This window comes from Physella acuta, unplaced genomic scaffold (assembly GCF_028476545.2).
Source record: "Physella acuta isolate Inbredline_101_S28 unplaced genomic scaffold, ASM2847654v3 ptg000454l, whole genome shotgun sequence".
In the NCBI taxonomy this organism is placed as follows: domain Eukaryota; kingdom Metazoa; phylum Mollusca; class Gastropoda; family Physidae; genus Physella; species Physella acuta.
The window spans coordinates 747,746-763,076 of NW_026731973.1; the positions used below are offsets into that span (position 1 = coordinate 747,746).

At 32.9% G+C, this 15,331-nt stretch overlaps 1 protein-coding gene across 2 annotated transcripts in view; it reads right to left on the minus strand.

The window, feature by feature from the left end:
- Window positions 1–5,362: 5,362 nt before the first annotated feature.
- LOC131943378 (zinc finger protein OZF) overlaps window positions 5,363–15,331 on the minus strand; it is a 105,538-nt gene continuing 95,569 nt past the window's right edge. The window contains exons 3-4 of one of the 2 annotated variants that reach the window (XR_009386887.1): window positions 6,532–8,138; window positions 5,363–6,174 (exon numbers count right to left, since the gene is read on the minus strand). Coding sequence is in view for 1 of the 2 variants with exons in the window: in XM_059303464.1 (XP_059159447.1) it covers window positions 7,559–8,138 (580 nt within the window). In the remaining variant the exon portion in view is untranslated. Of the gene's footprint in view, window positions 8,139–15,331 lie in introns of both variants that reach the window. The other variant, XM_059303464.1, reaches the window with a different exon arrangement.

The following is a 15,331-nucleotide window of genomic DNA, read 5'->3' on the forward strand; positions in this document are numbered from 1 at the left end:
ATATACGGTATATAAAAATAAGTCTATTTTGATTTCACACGGTTCACCCGATAGCCATGAGACTTTTGGGAGTTCATTATAAAACTCTAGGGAAGGGTTCTGTAAAAAAAAATATTTTTAATTTCGCAAGGGCGGCGCCACGGGATGGTCCGATTTTTCTCTATATGCGGTATATAAAAATAATAAAAGTGAATTTCAGTGACACCGTTCATCCGATAGTCATGAAACTTTGGGGAGTTCATTATAAAACTCTAGGGAAGGGTTCTGTAAAAAAAAAATTTAATTTCGCAAGGGCGGCGCCACGGTAGGGTGCGATTTTTCTCTATATACGGTATATTTTTTAAAAAGTCGATTTTGGTGAGACACCGTTATCCGATAGCCATGAGACTTTGGGGGAGTTGATTACAACAATTCAGGGAAGGGTTCTGTAAAAAAAAAATCCTTTTTAATTTCGCAGTGGCGGCGCCACGGTAGGCTGTAATTTTTCTCTATATACGGTTTATAAAAATAAAAGTCTATTCTGTTTCACATCGTTCATCCGTGTACCATGAAACTTTGGGGAGAAGATTAGATCATTCAATGGTAGGGTTCTGCAAAAAAATATTGTTTAATGTTGCAAGGGCGGCGCCCCCAGGGGGGGGGGCGATTTTTTTTCTCTATACACGGTATATAAAAAATAAAACTCTGATGCTGTTCATCCGAGTGCCATGAAACTTTTGGAAGTAGATGAGAATACTTCCGAGAATATTTCTGCGTAAAAGAAAACTAAAGTTTCTTATGGGCGGCGCCATGTAGGGTACAATTTTTGTTAATACACGGTTTGGCGCCCAGAGGTTTAGAGCGACTATGTTGGCACTTGGCATCCGTTAATCGAGCGTCCTGCGTAGCGAGTAAGGGGTACTATTATATTCAGTGTTAAAACTACAATAGGCTTCTAAAAAATAACTTTGTAACGCAAGTAAATCTTGTACAGTTTCGTCACCTTGCGAAAGATAAAAAAACAAGTTAATTAAAAAAGTCTAGTGACATTTATGCGCAATTTCCTTATGTTATCTAAAAATAGCTCTGACGTATAATGCTGGGGTGCGTTCAAGCTAGAAGAACGATCTTTTTTAGGTGTTTATGTAATTTTAAAATTTGTGACCGAACGAGAGGATATTTTTGAAAACTTTCTTCGGCAATATTGTTCTAAATTATGGCAGGAATCGATTGGTACATGTTTCAAGTCGCTAAGTGGTCTGGTTGCCGAGATATGGGCCAAAAACTGCATTTTTCGAGGTTTTTTGGCTTTTCTGGGAAATACATGAAAGAAACCCGGAATTTTTACGGCCTATGCTCATTCTCGTAACTTGCTTAACATAATTGCTTTTGGAACTAGTCATCGATATTGCTTCGTTGAGGAGGAGATACGACTTAAAGCCCGGACACACATTCATCCATACATTCATTCATTCATTCATCCATCCATTCCCAGAAATGACGAGTTAATAAACGCAATTCTCCAGAATGGATATTGCGCTAAAAAATTGTGTCCTTTCAAAACACTAGTTTTAATGCCCCAAAATTCCTCAAAGTTAAGTGTTTTTAACGGACACAAATTTTGAAAATTCATAAAAAACTAGTTTAAAGATATGGGGTCATCCATAAATGACGTCACGCTTTTTTTGACGATTTTTACCTCCCCCCCTCCCCTCCGTCACACTTCGTCACAAAAAGCCAGACCCCACCCCCTAAAATGACGTCACACCTCAACCTACAACCCCCCCTCAAAATTGCAGTTGAATTTTTTTAAAACATTGATATTTTTCCAAAATCTTGTCTAAACTATTGCAATTTATTAAAACAGTTATCTAAAACGCGAAATAACGTCTAAAATTCGTTTTCTAACATTGCTTTTTTATAATGCAAAAATGTGACGTCGCAACATCTGACCCCCCCTCCCCCCTCCCCCTCATCACACATCGTCACATTTTTGATCGCTTATAGTAGAGTGATCGCTTGCATTATTGTGATGTATAGCATTTATTATCTACTTTTTAGTTCAATCAGAAAACGTGGGTTTTTTAAAACTTTTTAAATGATTATTATTTTCTACTTTTTAGTCTTTGTCTGTTTGTTTGCATTAAAATCTTGCTATCGATTTTATCTTTTCACTTTTTTGTTGGGTAAACGAAGACAACTCGTAAAAAGACAACTCGTAAAAAACACGTTGTGTGAATACGTTACTGACTAGAACACATAGATTTGAACCCGTGTAGAGTGGGATAGCAATCGTGTGCCCAACCACTCGACCATATCGTCTCCCCCAAACTGGCCTACCTCCTGTAAGTTTAAACTCGGTTCAAAGTAAATTATCTGCCCCTAAGCCTGTGGCAACGTGGGATCGTTCGCTTCACTGCGCGCGAGGTACGCGTCGCTGGTTTTTTTTCTAATGGCTCGCAGAGGAGAATTATATATATAGATTATATAGCGGTCTAAAATTCTCAATAAAATGTTTCCATTGATCAATTTAGTAATAATAACAATTGCATATTCTATGGTCATCCAAAAGAAAGCTTCCCTGAAAATTTCAGCGCGCTAGCTAACTGGGAAGTGCCAGAAATTTCCATCGCAAGATTAGATTGGAAAGACAAACAAATAAACAAACAGAGAAAGCAAGTTAAAGAAAACGTGGGAAAAATGGATAACAAATATTGTCTATGTCCTGAGTTACCATCCCTCGTAATTTGATATTAGAATATTCAAGAAAGTTTAGGGGAGATCACTACCGGTTTATTTTTTTAATTAACAAAAACTGAAATCATCATTTAGAAACAGAGTTAAGGGCATGTTTACAAGCTTTTATTTGACTTGATTGCTCGTGCTTTTTGTGTCATGTCTGGGTCAGAGTTTCTTTCAGGCATCTCTTCTGCGGGGGGTGTGGGGTGGGTGGGGGGGGGGGGGAGGGGGAATAAAATGGATTTATATAGAAAACATACTTTTCCAGTGTCCGCTTCCCACCCCCCACCCCCCCACTCGGATAGTAAAGGTATGTTTTCTATTAAAATCCATTAATTCCCTCTTCCAGGTGAAAAGAAGTCTGTAAGAAACACTGGTCTGGGTGAAAACTTTGCGAACAAAATTACACCCGAACCGATGTGTTTTAAACTTGAATGTCACTTAGGTTAAGATCTGATAATGCAATGTACCACGAGCTTTGACATAATTAGAGATGTTTCGTTCCTGTTTAAAATTAATTAAACATTCCTATGGCCTACAGTGCACACTTGCTTATAATTTAAGACCTATATATAATAAATATAGGTATTCTTTTAAAAAAAGAAATACGTAAATAGTAACAAAATATATGCGTGCACTAAACAGATGTAAATCTAGATCTGAAACTACATAATGATAAAAAAATTATTAGCTTTAAACATATAATTGCACCATATTTACACAACTGCTCGTTATATAACTATACGTACACCCTTCTCCCAAGCATAATATACAGCAGCCCATGCTTTATTTTATATAATCTAGTTGGTTTATATAAAATGTGGTGCATTAATTATCTATATATATTTGGGGTGGTGTATGGTCGGGGTTAGGGGAAAGGGGGGGGGGGTTAGTGTTTTAAAGCAAATATTTTCAGTGGCAGCATTGGTACTGTCGAATTCACATGTTATGAATTACTGAAAAGTAGAAAATAAAACAACTAAATAGCGGCGTATGATACGCTCGTTATGTTTAAAGCTGAATTTGGAATTCTCCGAGCAAGTTTAAACTTAGAAATCTTTTTTTTTTAATTTTTTAAATAAAATATAATTAGTAAAAGGAAAAGAAGAAAAATCTGTAAGGGATTCTAAGTGATGTCGTACTTCTAGCTTGAGGGGTGGGCCGGTGGGGAAATCCTAATTTGAAGTTGACGATTTGTAAAACATTACACATAAAATATCTGTTGGTGTTGTGTTAGCTTAAGGGTTAGGTTACTGATGGTTTTGATTATAAGTATTGTTTAGTAAATTTTAAGTATGGGCTGGTTTTACTTTTAACGTTGTATAAGGGGGTCGTCCATAAATGACGTCACAGTCGAAGGGTGTTATGAGGCAGTTGTAGGTTAGATAGAAATAGGTTATAATGATCTAGAATTAGGGGAGAGTGCGTGTTTAAGTTAAGTTTACCCTAGAGTAATGTTAATCCCGGTGTGTTTATATATTATTATCCCAAGGCGGTCAAGGTCGAATGCGGTATAAAAGCTGGAGTGAATGGTTGTAAAGAGTTAGTTGGTAGCGGTTAGGGCGAGGGCTACTCTGTTATGTGAAGAATTAAGTCCAAATAAAAGTATTGAAGTTAACAACGAATCGTTTCCTGAGTTGAACTAAACCCGGACGCAACAGAGGGGGATCCGTAATTTTGTGACGGTGTGTGATGAGGGGGAGGGGGTTCAGATGGTTTGACGTGACTATAAAAAAGCAATTGTAGAAAACGAGTTTTAGCCGTTATTTCGCGTTTTAGAAAACGGTTTAAATAAATTGTAATAGGAATTGATCAAAATGCTCTATGTTAAAAGAGTTCAAGTCTAAACATTGTTGTTATCTTTGTCCATGTGTCTGTCTTTTTCCTGTCGCCATGTTGAGAGAAGATGAAGATTAAAGCTTTGAAAGTAGTAAAAATTTAAATAAAGTGCTTTGGTCTAAGACTCAATACCATAGCTAGATCGGGTGTCATCCAAATAACGATGTGTATCTTTAGTCTGTTAATAATACAGTTGGAACTTGCATAATATTATTTTTGTTTCATCACAAATGCATTTAGTGCATCTCTACATCTGACCAGGTCAAAAAACATAAGAACTATAATTTATATACCCTATGGGTTGCTAGGTTTGAAGAAAAATATGTACTACTTTGCTTTTACCTTAGCACTTTGAAACCATTTATAATTCATTAAATGTGTGATCAATATGATTAAGCTTCTTTTAAGTATATTAAATAGACTCTAGTTCTTTTTCATTTAACTTTTTTTGAAAATAAATATCAATACGTTTTAACAATATTTAAACAGTATTTAACTACAGGCCGTAAACTGACGCATTTGAATTGTCTTAGTCAACAGACCTGTTTTATTTTCCGGCCCAAAACCCTTGTTGAGTGTTCATTTGGCCTGGTTGTAATAAATTGTTTTATTCTGTAAACTAACCTCAAAGAGTGTAGCCTAGTCATCGGACTTTCATGCTATTATAAAGCAAACTTAGTGTTGTTATGGTAATGGTATAAACTTATATAATAGTAATAGTCTGGATTGTGCACTTTTTGTAGTCTGTTTATAGAAATTTTTTACAAAACCATCATTTTTTTGAGAAAACAACTCAAGACTGCAGGATAGTCATTCATTTATTTTATTTTACTTCTTGTTGAAAAAAAAAATTGTAAAATAAGCGTTTGAAATTTGAAATGTTTCCCTAACAAGCATAAGTTGTCTGACACTGACCTTCACATACCTGGCACGTACAGGCTTTGGAGCATCACAAGAGAGAAAAACATACCCCAGCATTCAAAACACATTGGTCTCATTGGAATTTATACATACAGGAAGTATTGATAGAAATACAATAACAATAAAAAAAAACAATTTAGCTATTTTAAAAACTTTTCATGTTATAATTTCTTATGAATCACTACATTAGAAATTTCATTAGGCTCGACAATGTTTGTTTTTTAAATAGTAAACAATACAAAATTAAATAATGATTAACCAATAATCACGGTATGTTGAAACTAAGATACCAAAATGTAACAATTGCAGCTTAAGTCTTTCTTTTCTTCAAATTGATAATTTTTATGCTGTTTTAAAAAATTTAAATGTTTATTCATAAAATTGTTATGTGTGGTTAATATCTAAATTCTATAGCAATTATATGAATATGTGAAGATAATTATGTTGTACTGTTTTTAAACACATTGCATGTAGAGAGGTGTCTGTGGTTTGGCATCAAGTTCATTTGAGAAGGAGTGCAGAATGATAAAATCTATAGGCCTATACAACATGTTACAAATGCATTTAATTTAATTGAATAAAAAAACATTCATCTAGCAAAAGTAAGGAAGTGACCATAAGACTTAGCAATGGTTGGAGCATCTTTAAACTTGAGGTTAGTTCCATAAGACATATAAATGATGGGAGGAAGGGATCCTAAATGGGATGAATAAAATAATGTCAAACAATGCAAGTAGAAGTTTTAAATTTATTTTTAATTTATCCAGGTACTAAATTACCATTTAAATTTCAATCTCAATTCAATTTACAATAAAATCTGCATTAGTGATGACAATACATACATTTCAAGGACAAATATAGGAAAAAAAATATTTTTGGGGCAGTAAGTTTTTACATATGGTCTGTATGAGTTATACATTGCAGACAGTAGAGTCTGATTATATGATTTAAGATTCTATACCTCTCAATATAATGATTAAGGTCATTTAGCAAAAGATGAAAAAGTGTTTACAAAAAAAGATTGTCTGCTCAGAAGTTTTGATGTCACTGTACCTGTTGGCCAGATGCCACTGTGACTGCTGGCCTGATGTCATTGTACTTGTCTAATGCAGGTTGTTTTACCTGTCAACCTGATATTCTGTCATGTTCCTGTATGTCTGACGGAGCTGTTTGTGAATAGTGTAAATGTGTTAAGTTATGAATTAGGATTGTGTAACAGTAGGGCCTACATTTATTGTAAACATCTAGTAAATGTAAATAAATGAATTGAACTTTGTGTTTTATTTTAGTTAGCTTCTGTTATTGTTAATAATGTAAACAAAACCATGCGGGTATAAAAATAAAACCCTGGGTTTCTAAAAGTTATAGCTTACTTCTCCTATCATACACATTTACAGATAACACCCATAAAAAGTAGGCTACATAAAGAAAAAAATTGTACACATGCAGCTGACATTATAGAATGCTATTTCCTTTTACAGTCAGAATACAATTTCTTTTTAGAGTATGTATAATAATTGACATGGTATACTCTTTGACAAAAGAACCTTTTCATAATACAAATATTAAAATTAATAAACTATGGCCCACTATTCGATGACCCTAGTTAAAGTTATGTGAAGAAAAAATTATAACAAGATATTCAATAATAATTTGCTCTAGAATTAATTATTGATGTTAAAAATGATATTAAATTGGTTTTTAGTCATGATGAATTTCCTGGATTACCTTTAGAATGAATTTTTATGAGTATTTAAATTAGATAATTGACAAAATCTTTTGTGACAAACATAAACATTCATGTGGCTTATCTCCTGAATGAACTTTGAGAAAATCTCTGACAAATACCAGATTAATGTGGCCTGTCTCTTGAATGACTTTTTCAAGTGCACTTAAATAAGAGCTTTAAGAAAATCTTGTATACATACATATGGCTTATAACCTGTAAAAACACAAAAATCATAACACATTATACTTCCGAGTCAACTTTTTGTGATAAATATCACTATCATGTGGTCTCTCTCTTTAATGAATTTTTTTTGTGTGAAGATAAACAAGAAATTTGAGAAAACCTTGGATGTCAAAGGTCACATTCACGTTGTCTTTCTCCTGAATGAACCTTTTTATGTGATTTTAAATTAGAATTTGTAGAAAACCTTTTATGACAAACATCACATTCATGTGGCCTTTCTCCTGAATGAACCTTTTTATGTGATTTTAAATGAGTACTTTGAGAAAACCTTTTATGACAAACATCACATTCATGTGACTTACCTCCTGAATGAACCTTTTTATGTTTTCTTAAATTAGTACTTTGAGAAAACCTTTTATGACAAACATCGCATTCATATGGCCTTTCTCCAGAATGAACATTTTTATGACTTAATAAATGAGTAATTTGTGAAAACTTTTTATGACAAACATCACATTCATGTGGCCTTTCTCCTGAATGAATTTTTTTATGTGTTCTTAAATTAGAATCTTGAGAAAACTTTTTATGACAAACTTCACATTCATGTGGCCTTTCTCCTGAATGAACCTTTTTGTGTGTTCTTAAATAAGTACTTTTAGAAAACCTTTTATGACATACATCACATTCATGTGGCCTTTCTTCTGAATGAACCTTTTTATGTATTCTTAAATAAGTACTTTGAGAAAACCTTTTATGACAAACATCACATTCATATGGCCTTTCTCCTGAATGAACCTTTTTATGTTTTCTTAAATTAGTACTTTGAGAAAACCTTTTATGACAAACATCACATTCATGTGGCCTTTCTCTTGAATGAATCTTTTTATGTGCTCTTAAATTAGAATTTGTAGAAAACCTTTTATGACAAACATCACATTCATGTGGCCTTTCTCCTGAATGAACCTTTTTATGGGTTTTCAAAGTAGAACTTTGAGAAAACCTTTCATGACAAACATCACATTCATGTGGCCTTTCTCCTGAATGAATTTTTTTATGTGCTCTTAAATTAGATTTTAGAGAAAACCTTTTATGACAAACATCACATTCATATGGCTTTACTCCTGTATGCATTTTTTTGTGATCACTTAAGCCAGAACTTCGAGTAAACCTTTTATGACAAACATCGCATTCATGTGGCCTTTCTCCAGAATGAACATTTTTGTGAGTTGATAAATTTATCTTCTCACTGTCTTGACCTGTTTTATGTTTTTTAAAGTTAGAACTTTGATAAAACCATTTCTGTTTGTGGCTAGAAACAATTTGATATCTTTTGTCTCTAGAAAACTGGAGATTTTCTTCAACTTGAAGTTCAAGCCTTTTTTGTGTTTTATCCTCAAAAAAAATAAATCCTGTCAATAATTCTGGTTTTGAATCTTTACCCTCTGATAAAGTTGTGACTTCTGATTTGTTATCTTCAGATGTTGATAATGTTGATACAGCAGGCTTTTTATCTTTACAAATTAAAAACTCAGTTGTAACACCAGGTTTAACATCTTGCAAGCTTATAAACGTTTTGTTGGGTGTAAATTTATCAAGAGATGAAAAACTTGAAAATTCTGTTTCTGTGTCATTAGAAGAAGAAAATTCTGTTGTAGTATATGGTTTAACATCTTGAGAAGATGTGAATGTCAAGTTGGGTTTTGCATCAACCATAGATGAAAATGTTGTAAATTCTGTTTTTATGTCTTGAGAAGATGAAAATATTGTTGATAGATCTGGTTTCAAATCTTCTGTTAATTTGTGTGACTGTTCATCTACAATAGACAACATTGCAGCTAAATGCTCTGTTTCCTCTTCCATTCTTGACTGCTTTTTTATAAATCAACTGATGATTAAAAATGTTATAAATGTTAAATTGAAAAGTGGTGATTATAAAGTCAGAATAAAGTATTATTATAAAAATGGCAAAATTAATGGCAGAAGGTCTGTTAATCTTTTCTCTCAGTCTGATGTGATCTAAAATAGATTGCCAGTAATGCCAAGGTCATAAGATTAGGACTGCATATTAATATTTTCTAAATATTCTTTAAAAAAAACACAAATTTGTAATCCAGTACTGCTTATTTTGGCTAACGATTGAGGAATTACCAAATGTGCTTAGATCCTCTTACATCCAGTTGAGGTTAAATATATATTGTCACTTGGTTGAGAGAAATAAGAACAGTGTTTATTTCTTTGAAAGGATGAGAGAAGATTTTGCATATTTCTTCGAACATAAGACTTAAATCGAAGATGAAAAACAATGACATTTTTAATGTCAAAAGATACTTATTTCATTAATTAAGCTAAAATTCTTAATATTTGTATTGAAAAAAAAAAAAAATTTTCTTAGACTATTTCTAGCCCTGACCTTTTAACATAGCCTTAACCCAAACCTTGACCCTAAACTTAATTAAGATATAATGAATTAAAAAAATAAAATATTAATGTCATTAGCACTAATAAATAAATAAACTCAATTAAAATAAGTTTTAATTGCAAAACCCATACTTGATATTTCTTCACACTAGTGATTCTACCATGCAGCACTCAAAATAATTAGTAAAAAAAATAATAAAATATTAAATTAAACAAACTTCTCTTGAAAATTCAAAAATATACACTTCAATTAAAAAATTCTAAAAATATGTAAGCCTACAAATAGAAGCAAAATATAACCACAAGATATGAGAGGATATATGAATGATGCATTTTCACTATTGTTCGTGGCTATAAAAAAAGTATTTACATATAATACATTATTCATGTATCTAAAAAAAATATTAATAATTCCTAAATATATACTTGCATGGTCAACAGTCATGTAATCTGTTTGTCTTTTTTTGTGCTTTATAACAAAGCTTTTTAGGTGCAAAAAACTATTGAGCAAAAAAAAATTACATATCTTCTCATTAGTTCCCCATTTATTGACCATAGATAATTCTTCTAGACCTGTCAGCGTTGTTTATATTTACAGCCTCTAGATCTATTCTTGGTCTAGTAAGTTACAAACTGAGGCTTGACCACGTGACACAAAGGAAAGTTCATTAAATTATAATATAAAAACAAATTAAAACAAAAAATTCAATTTAAATAAGTCTAGGTCTATAAATCTAGATATTACGAGATAATAGTTTATTAATAGTAAATTCAGATCTAATTGAATGAAGGGGGAATTTATATAGGCCTACCAGTGTCCGATAATACAATTTTCTTTAACAGGGGGTGTTAGGTTACTGGTAGTAGGCATTTTGATGAAAATTTCAAATGATTTGTTTTTTTTTATAAAAAATGTAACAATAGTAGCTAGCACACTAGTAAACTAAGCCAATTTAGCAATATTTTAACTTTTTGTGCAAAGTCATTATTACTGAAAAAAATTCCAGTCAGGTCAGCCTGTGTCACCCTCCACTGAACTTGACTGAAAAATAAAATACTTGACCTGTGACCTTCATTAAAACAGAATTTACTGATGTTTTTTTTTTAATTAGTATTAAAAATGTGCTTCATCTTACCCAAATAAGTAATAAAAATTAGAACATTTATTTTAATTACTATTGTTAATTTAGATAAACATTTAATAAATCACGAGTTTTTTAAGGGGGTATGGCACATTGCAATTGGAACTTTATATTTCTGTGTTTTATGACTATATTTATTATTTATACACAATTAGCATGCTATGCTTTTGAAAATTGATAAAGGGGAAGTAAACCAAGTTACAAAATATGCAACCTAACTAATAATTCATAATTTTATTTTTAAAAAAATAATAAAAACAATCATCAATGAAGAAAGCGTAAACATTCAATTTTTAGGTATGATAAAAAACAGACATAAATCTAGATATAAATCAGACATAAATCTATCTTGCGCAGCACACATTTTCCGGCGCCTTGTTTTCACCAAAAAAGATTATAATAAAATGGCATAAATTATTACCAGTTAATTGTAATGTGTGTTAAATTAATACTTTAAAGTTTATGATTCGCGTAAGCTGGTTTATGATTAAAGCAATACTTCAGTTATTTGATTTAAAAGACAGACAAAGACTAAAAAGTAGAAAATAATTATCATTAAAAAAGTTTAAAAAAACCCACGTTTTCTGATTGAACTAAAAAGTAGAAAATAAATGCTATACATCACAATAATGCAAGCGATCACTCTACTATAAGCGATGAAAAAGGTGGGGCGCCGTGATTTTCTTACAGTTTCTAATACTGTTGACTCTCTACAAGCTCCCTAATAAAAGTCAATAGTATTATCTAATCAATAGTAATATAGCTTTTACATCTTATATTAACAATGACCGATAAAAAACTTTTACTTCGGCGCCCCACGTTTTTCATCGCTTATAGTGAGGTAGATTATGAATACAACGGAGACAGAAGCCATCGACATGTAAACAGCTTTATTTGTTAACCGGAAAGGACGGAAGTAAATGCACAAGGGACATCACTCAAGATAACAATATAAATATAATACTAATACAGAAGAGTGAGTTCCCTTGACCTCACAATTATCTCAATCTATTAATCCCTTTACCCTTAGAACACAATAACACATCTCTCAATAGAACAATTGATAGTATCCTAAAATCACCAATTATATTGTAACATGAACACTATGGTAGATTACATCCTTACAAACAATGCACAATATGCTACAACATAATCAAGATACAAAACAATGATGTCAAAGTCCTTTTGACCTTTAAAATCATAGGTCTAACTTATTTGGGACCTTGATTGTCCTGCTTGACCTTCTCAGTGGCTTTTGATTTGGTGACTCAATATTCTGACCATCTGGATTCTCTATCTCAGGAGGTCTAGGATTTAAATCATTAACTCCAGAATTTACATTTTCTGACTCCAGACAACTTGGTTCACTCATATCAACAGAACTTGGTTGTGGAACAAACTGAGTTGGTGTGAACTGTTCAGATTTGGTGGGATTGACAGATTCACACTTATTATCTGCACAAGTTATTTTTAACTTTATAAGGCACAGGTCCTATACATTGAACAATTTGACCTGGTATCCATTTTTCCCTTCTCCCATAATTTCTCAGATACACATTATCATTAACACCAAATTCTCTTTCAATGCATGAGTTGTCATGATTTAATGGAACTATTTTTGAATTGGCATCTGAAAGTATTAAATGGCAAAAAATCTTTTTTTTTTCTTTTGATGTTACCCTTTTAGTTTCTGTAAGTGCTAATGATGTTAGCAAAGTTGTTTGATGATCACATTCCTTCTTACTAATGTATTTTCTTTAAAACATTTGAAATTGCCATATCACCATAATCATTTATTAAGTTACAAGTACTTTGTTTAGGCAACTCTGACTGATAATGGACTGCATCTTCTCCATCTTTTATATTATCTTCACAAAGGTTTTTATTTCTTATTTTATATGGCCTTAAGTCATCATTCACAGACTCTTCAGGCCAACCATTCTTACTGTACTCATATATTTTTATTAAGCACTCATCTTTTTGTGTTTCTCTTTTACTATCATTCACATTTATATTGGAGTTATCCATGATGGTGAAGAGAACAAATACATCTTCTGGTACATAGCTCAGGCTTTGGTTTTTTAAAAGTAATCTACTAAGACTATCTGCACTATTCTCAGATCCAGGTTTGTATTTCAATTCATAATTGTATGCAGTTAGTGTGATAGCCCATCTTTGAATTCTTGGTGAGGCATGCTCAGGTAGGGTTTTGTTTTCTCCAAATAAACCTAGCAATGGTTTATGATCTGTAAAGATGGTGAACTTCCTACCAAACAGAAACTTATGAAATTTCTTAACACCAAAAATGATGCCTAAGCCTTCCCTATCTAACTGAGAATAATTTTTCTCAGCCTGGTTCAAAGATCTACTGGCAAAAGCAATGGGTCTGTCACCCTTCTCATCCATGTGGGACAAGACTGCTCCTACACCATCTGGTGAAGCATCACATGTCAATACAAGTCTTTTCCCTGGGTCATAGTGAGTTAGTAAGGTGTCAGCAGACAAAGCCTCTTTTGCTGTATTAAAAGCAGTATCTTGTTGTTTACCCCAGTGCCAAGTTGCATTTTTCTGTAGCAGCTTGTACAGTGGTGATAGTTTACCAGACAGATTTCCTATGAACTTTGCATAGTAATTTATTAAGCCCAAAAAAGCTCTTAGTTGTTGGGTATTTTCAGGTTTGGGTGCTTCTTTAATGGCTTTTGTTTTCTCAGGTTGAGGTCTGATGCCTTGCTTGCTTAATATATAACCAAGAAAACTAATTTCTGCCAGCATGAATTGACATTTATCTTTGTTTATCTTTAAACCTTTTTCACCAACAATTTTCAATACTTTATCAAGTGTTTTAAGATGTTCAGTGTCATTCTTACCAGTTATGTACACATTGTCAAAGTACACACAAACATTTGGAATGTCCTTAAAAATACTGTCCATGACAGCTTGGAAAATTCCAGGGCTAGATGATATGCCAAAACATAGTCTTTCATATTGGTAGAGTCCTTTATGTGTGTTTATTGTCGTATAGACTTTTGAATCTGGATGCAGTTCTAGTTGAGTGTAAGCATGACTAAAGTCTAATTCAGTGAATTTGTCTCCTCCTGCCAAATTCAAAGAAATTTCCTCAATGTTAGGTATAGGGTACCTATTTAGCTCTATTTGCTTATTCAGTGTAGCTTTATAATCTCCACAAATTCTTATAGAACCATCCTTCTTTAACACTGGCACAATGGGTGTCGCCCAATCGGAATAGTCTACCTTCTTTATAATGCCATTAGATTCCAATCTACTTAGCTCATTTTCAATTTTATTCCTCATTGCATAAGGTGGAACTCTAGCTTTGCAGTATCTTGGATTTGTATCTTTAATGCTTAACTTCACTGTTCTATCATTTAGTAAACCTGAATTACCAAAAACACATTTATTTTCAGATATAACTTTATCTAGTGAAGTAAGACTAGATTCTTTTACATTCTTCAATGAACAAATACTCTCCCAATTTAACTTAAGATCACTTAACCAGTTCCTACCTAGTAATGGCGGTCCATTTCCTTCAACCACAAGAAGAGGAAGTTTAACACTTTGACCATTATAACTTACATGAACCATACACTCTCCTATTACCGGAACATTGTCACCAGTGTATGTTGTTAGACACTTGTGACACGGCTGTAGAGACACTGATCCTCCTGTGACAGCGTCAAAATCTTTCTTTGTTATGACTGTTAGAGATGCTCCAGTGTCAAGTTGGAAGCTGATGCTCTTACCGTTGATATTAACTTGTACATTGATGGGAGCATGACTTATTGATTTAACAGAGAACAGGTTGAAATCCGGCTGCAAATCAATTTGAGCATTTTCACAGGTAGAGTGGTTCATTGGTTGGGTTAGGTAGTCTTGGTGAGAGTTAACATAGTGCTGCTTTTGGTTGCGGTACTGTCTTGACTGGCTAGATTTAGCAACAGACGAAGACTTTGCAAAGCAGGCCTTGGCAATGTGACCTTGCTTACCGCACTTATAACAAGTTGCAGACTTGAACTTGCATCGATGAGATGCATGGGGACCTTTGCATCGATGACATTTTTGATAATTATTACTAGATTTAGATCTAGGATTTGAACGAGCAGGCTGTTTAGCATAAGTTGGAATGCTCTGAAGGGGTTGATGTTTATTGACTAACCTGCTGTTTACTGCATGGATCTCTGAAGGTGCTAAAGATCTCGCCGCATCAGATGACTGCTGGAATGAAATTGCAAGTTGTATTGCTTTTTCTAATGTTAGATCTGACTCGAGCAGCAACTTTCTTTGAATATCAGGGCTGTTTACACCTGTCACAAACTTTTCACATAGTCTGTCAGACAGCGTTTCTCCGAATTCACAAAATTCA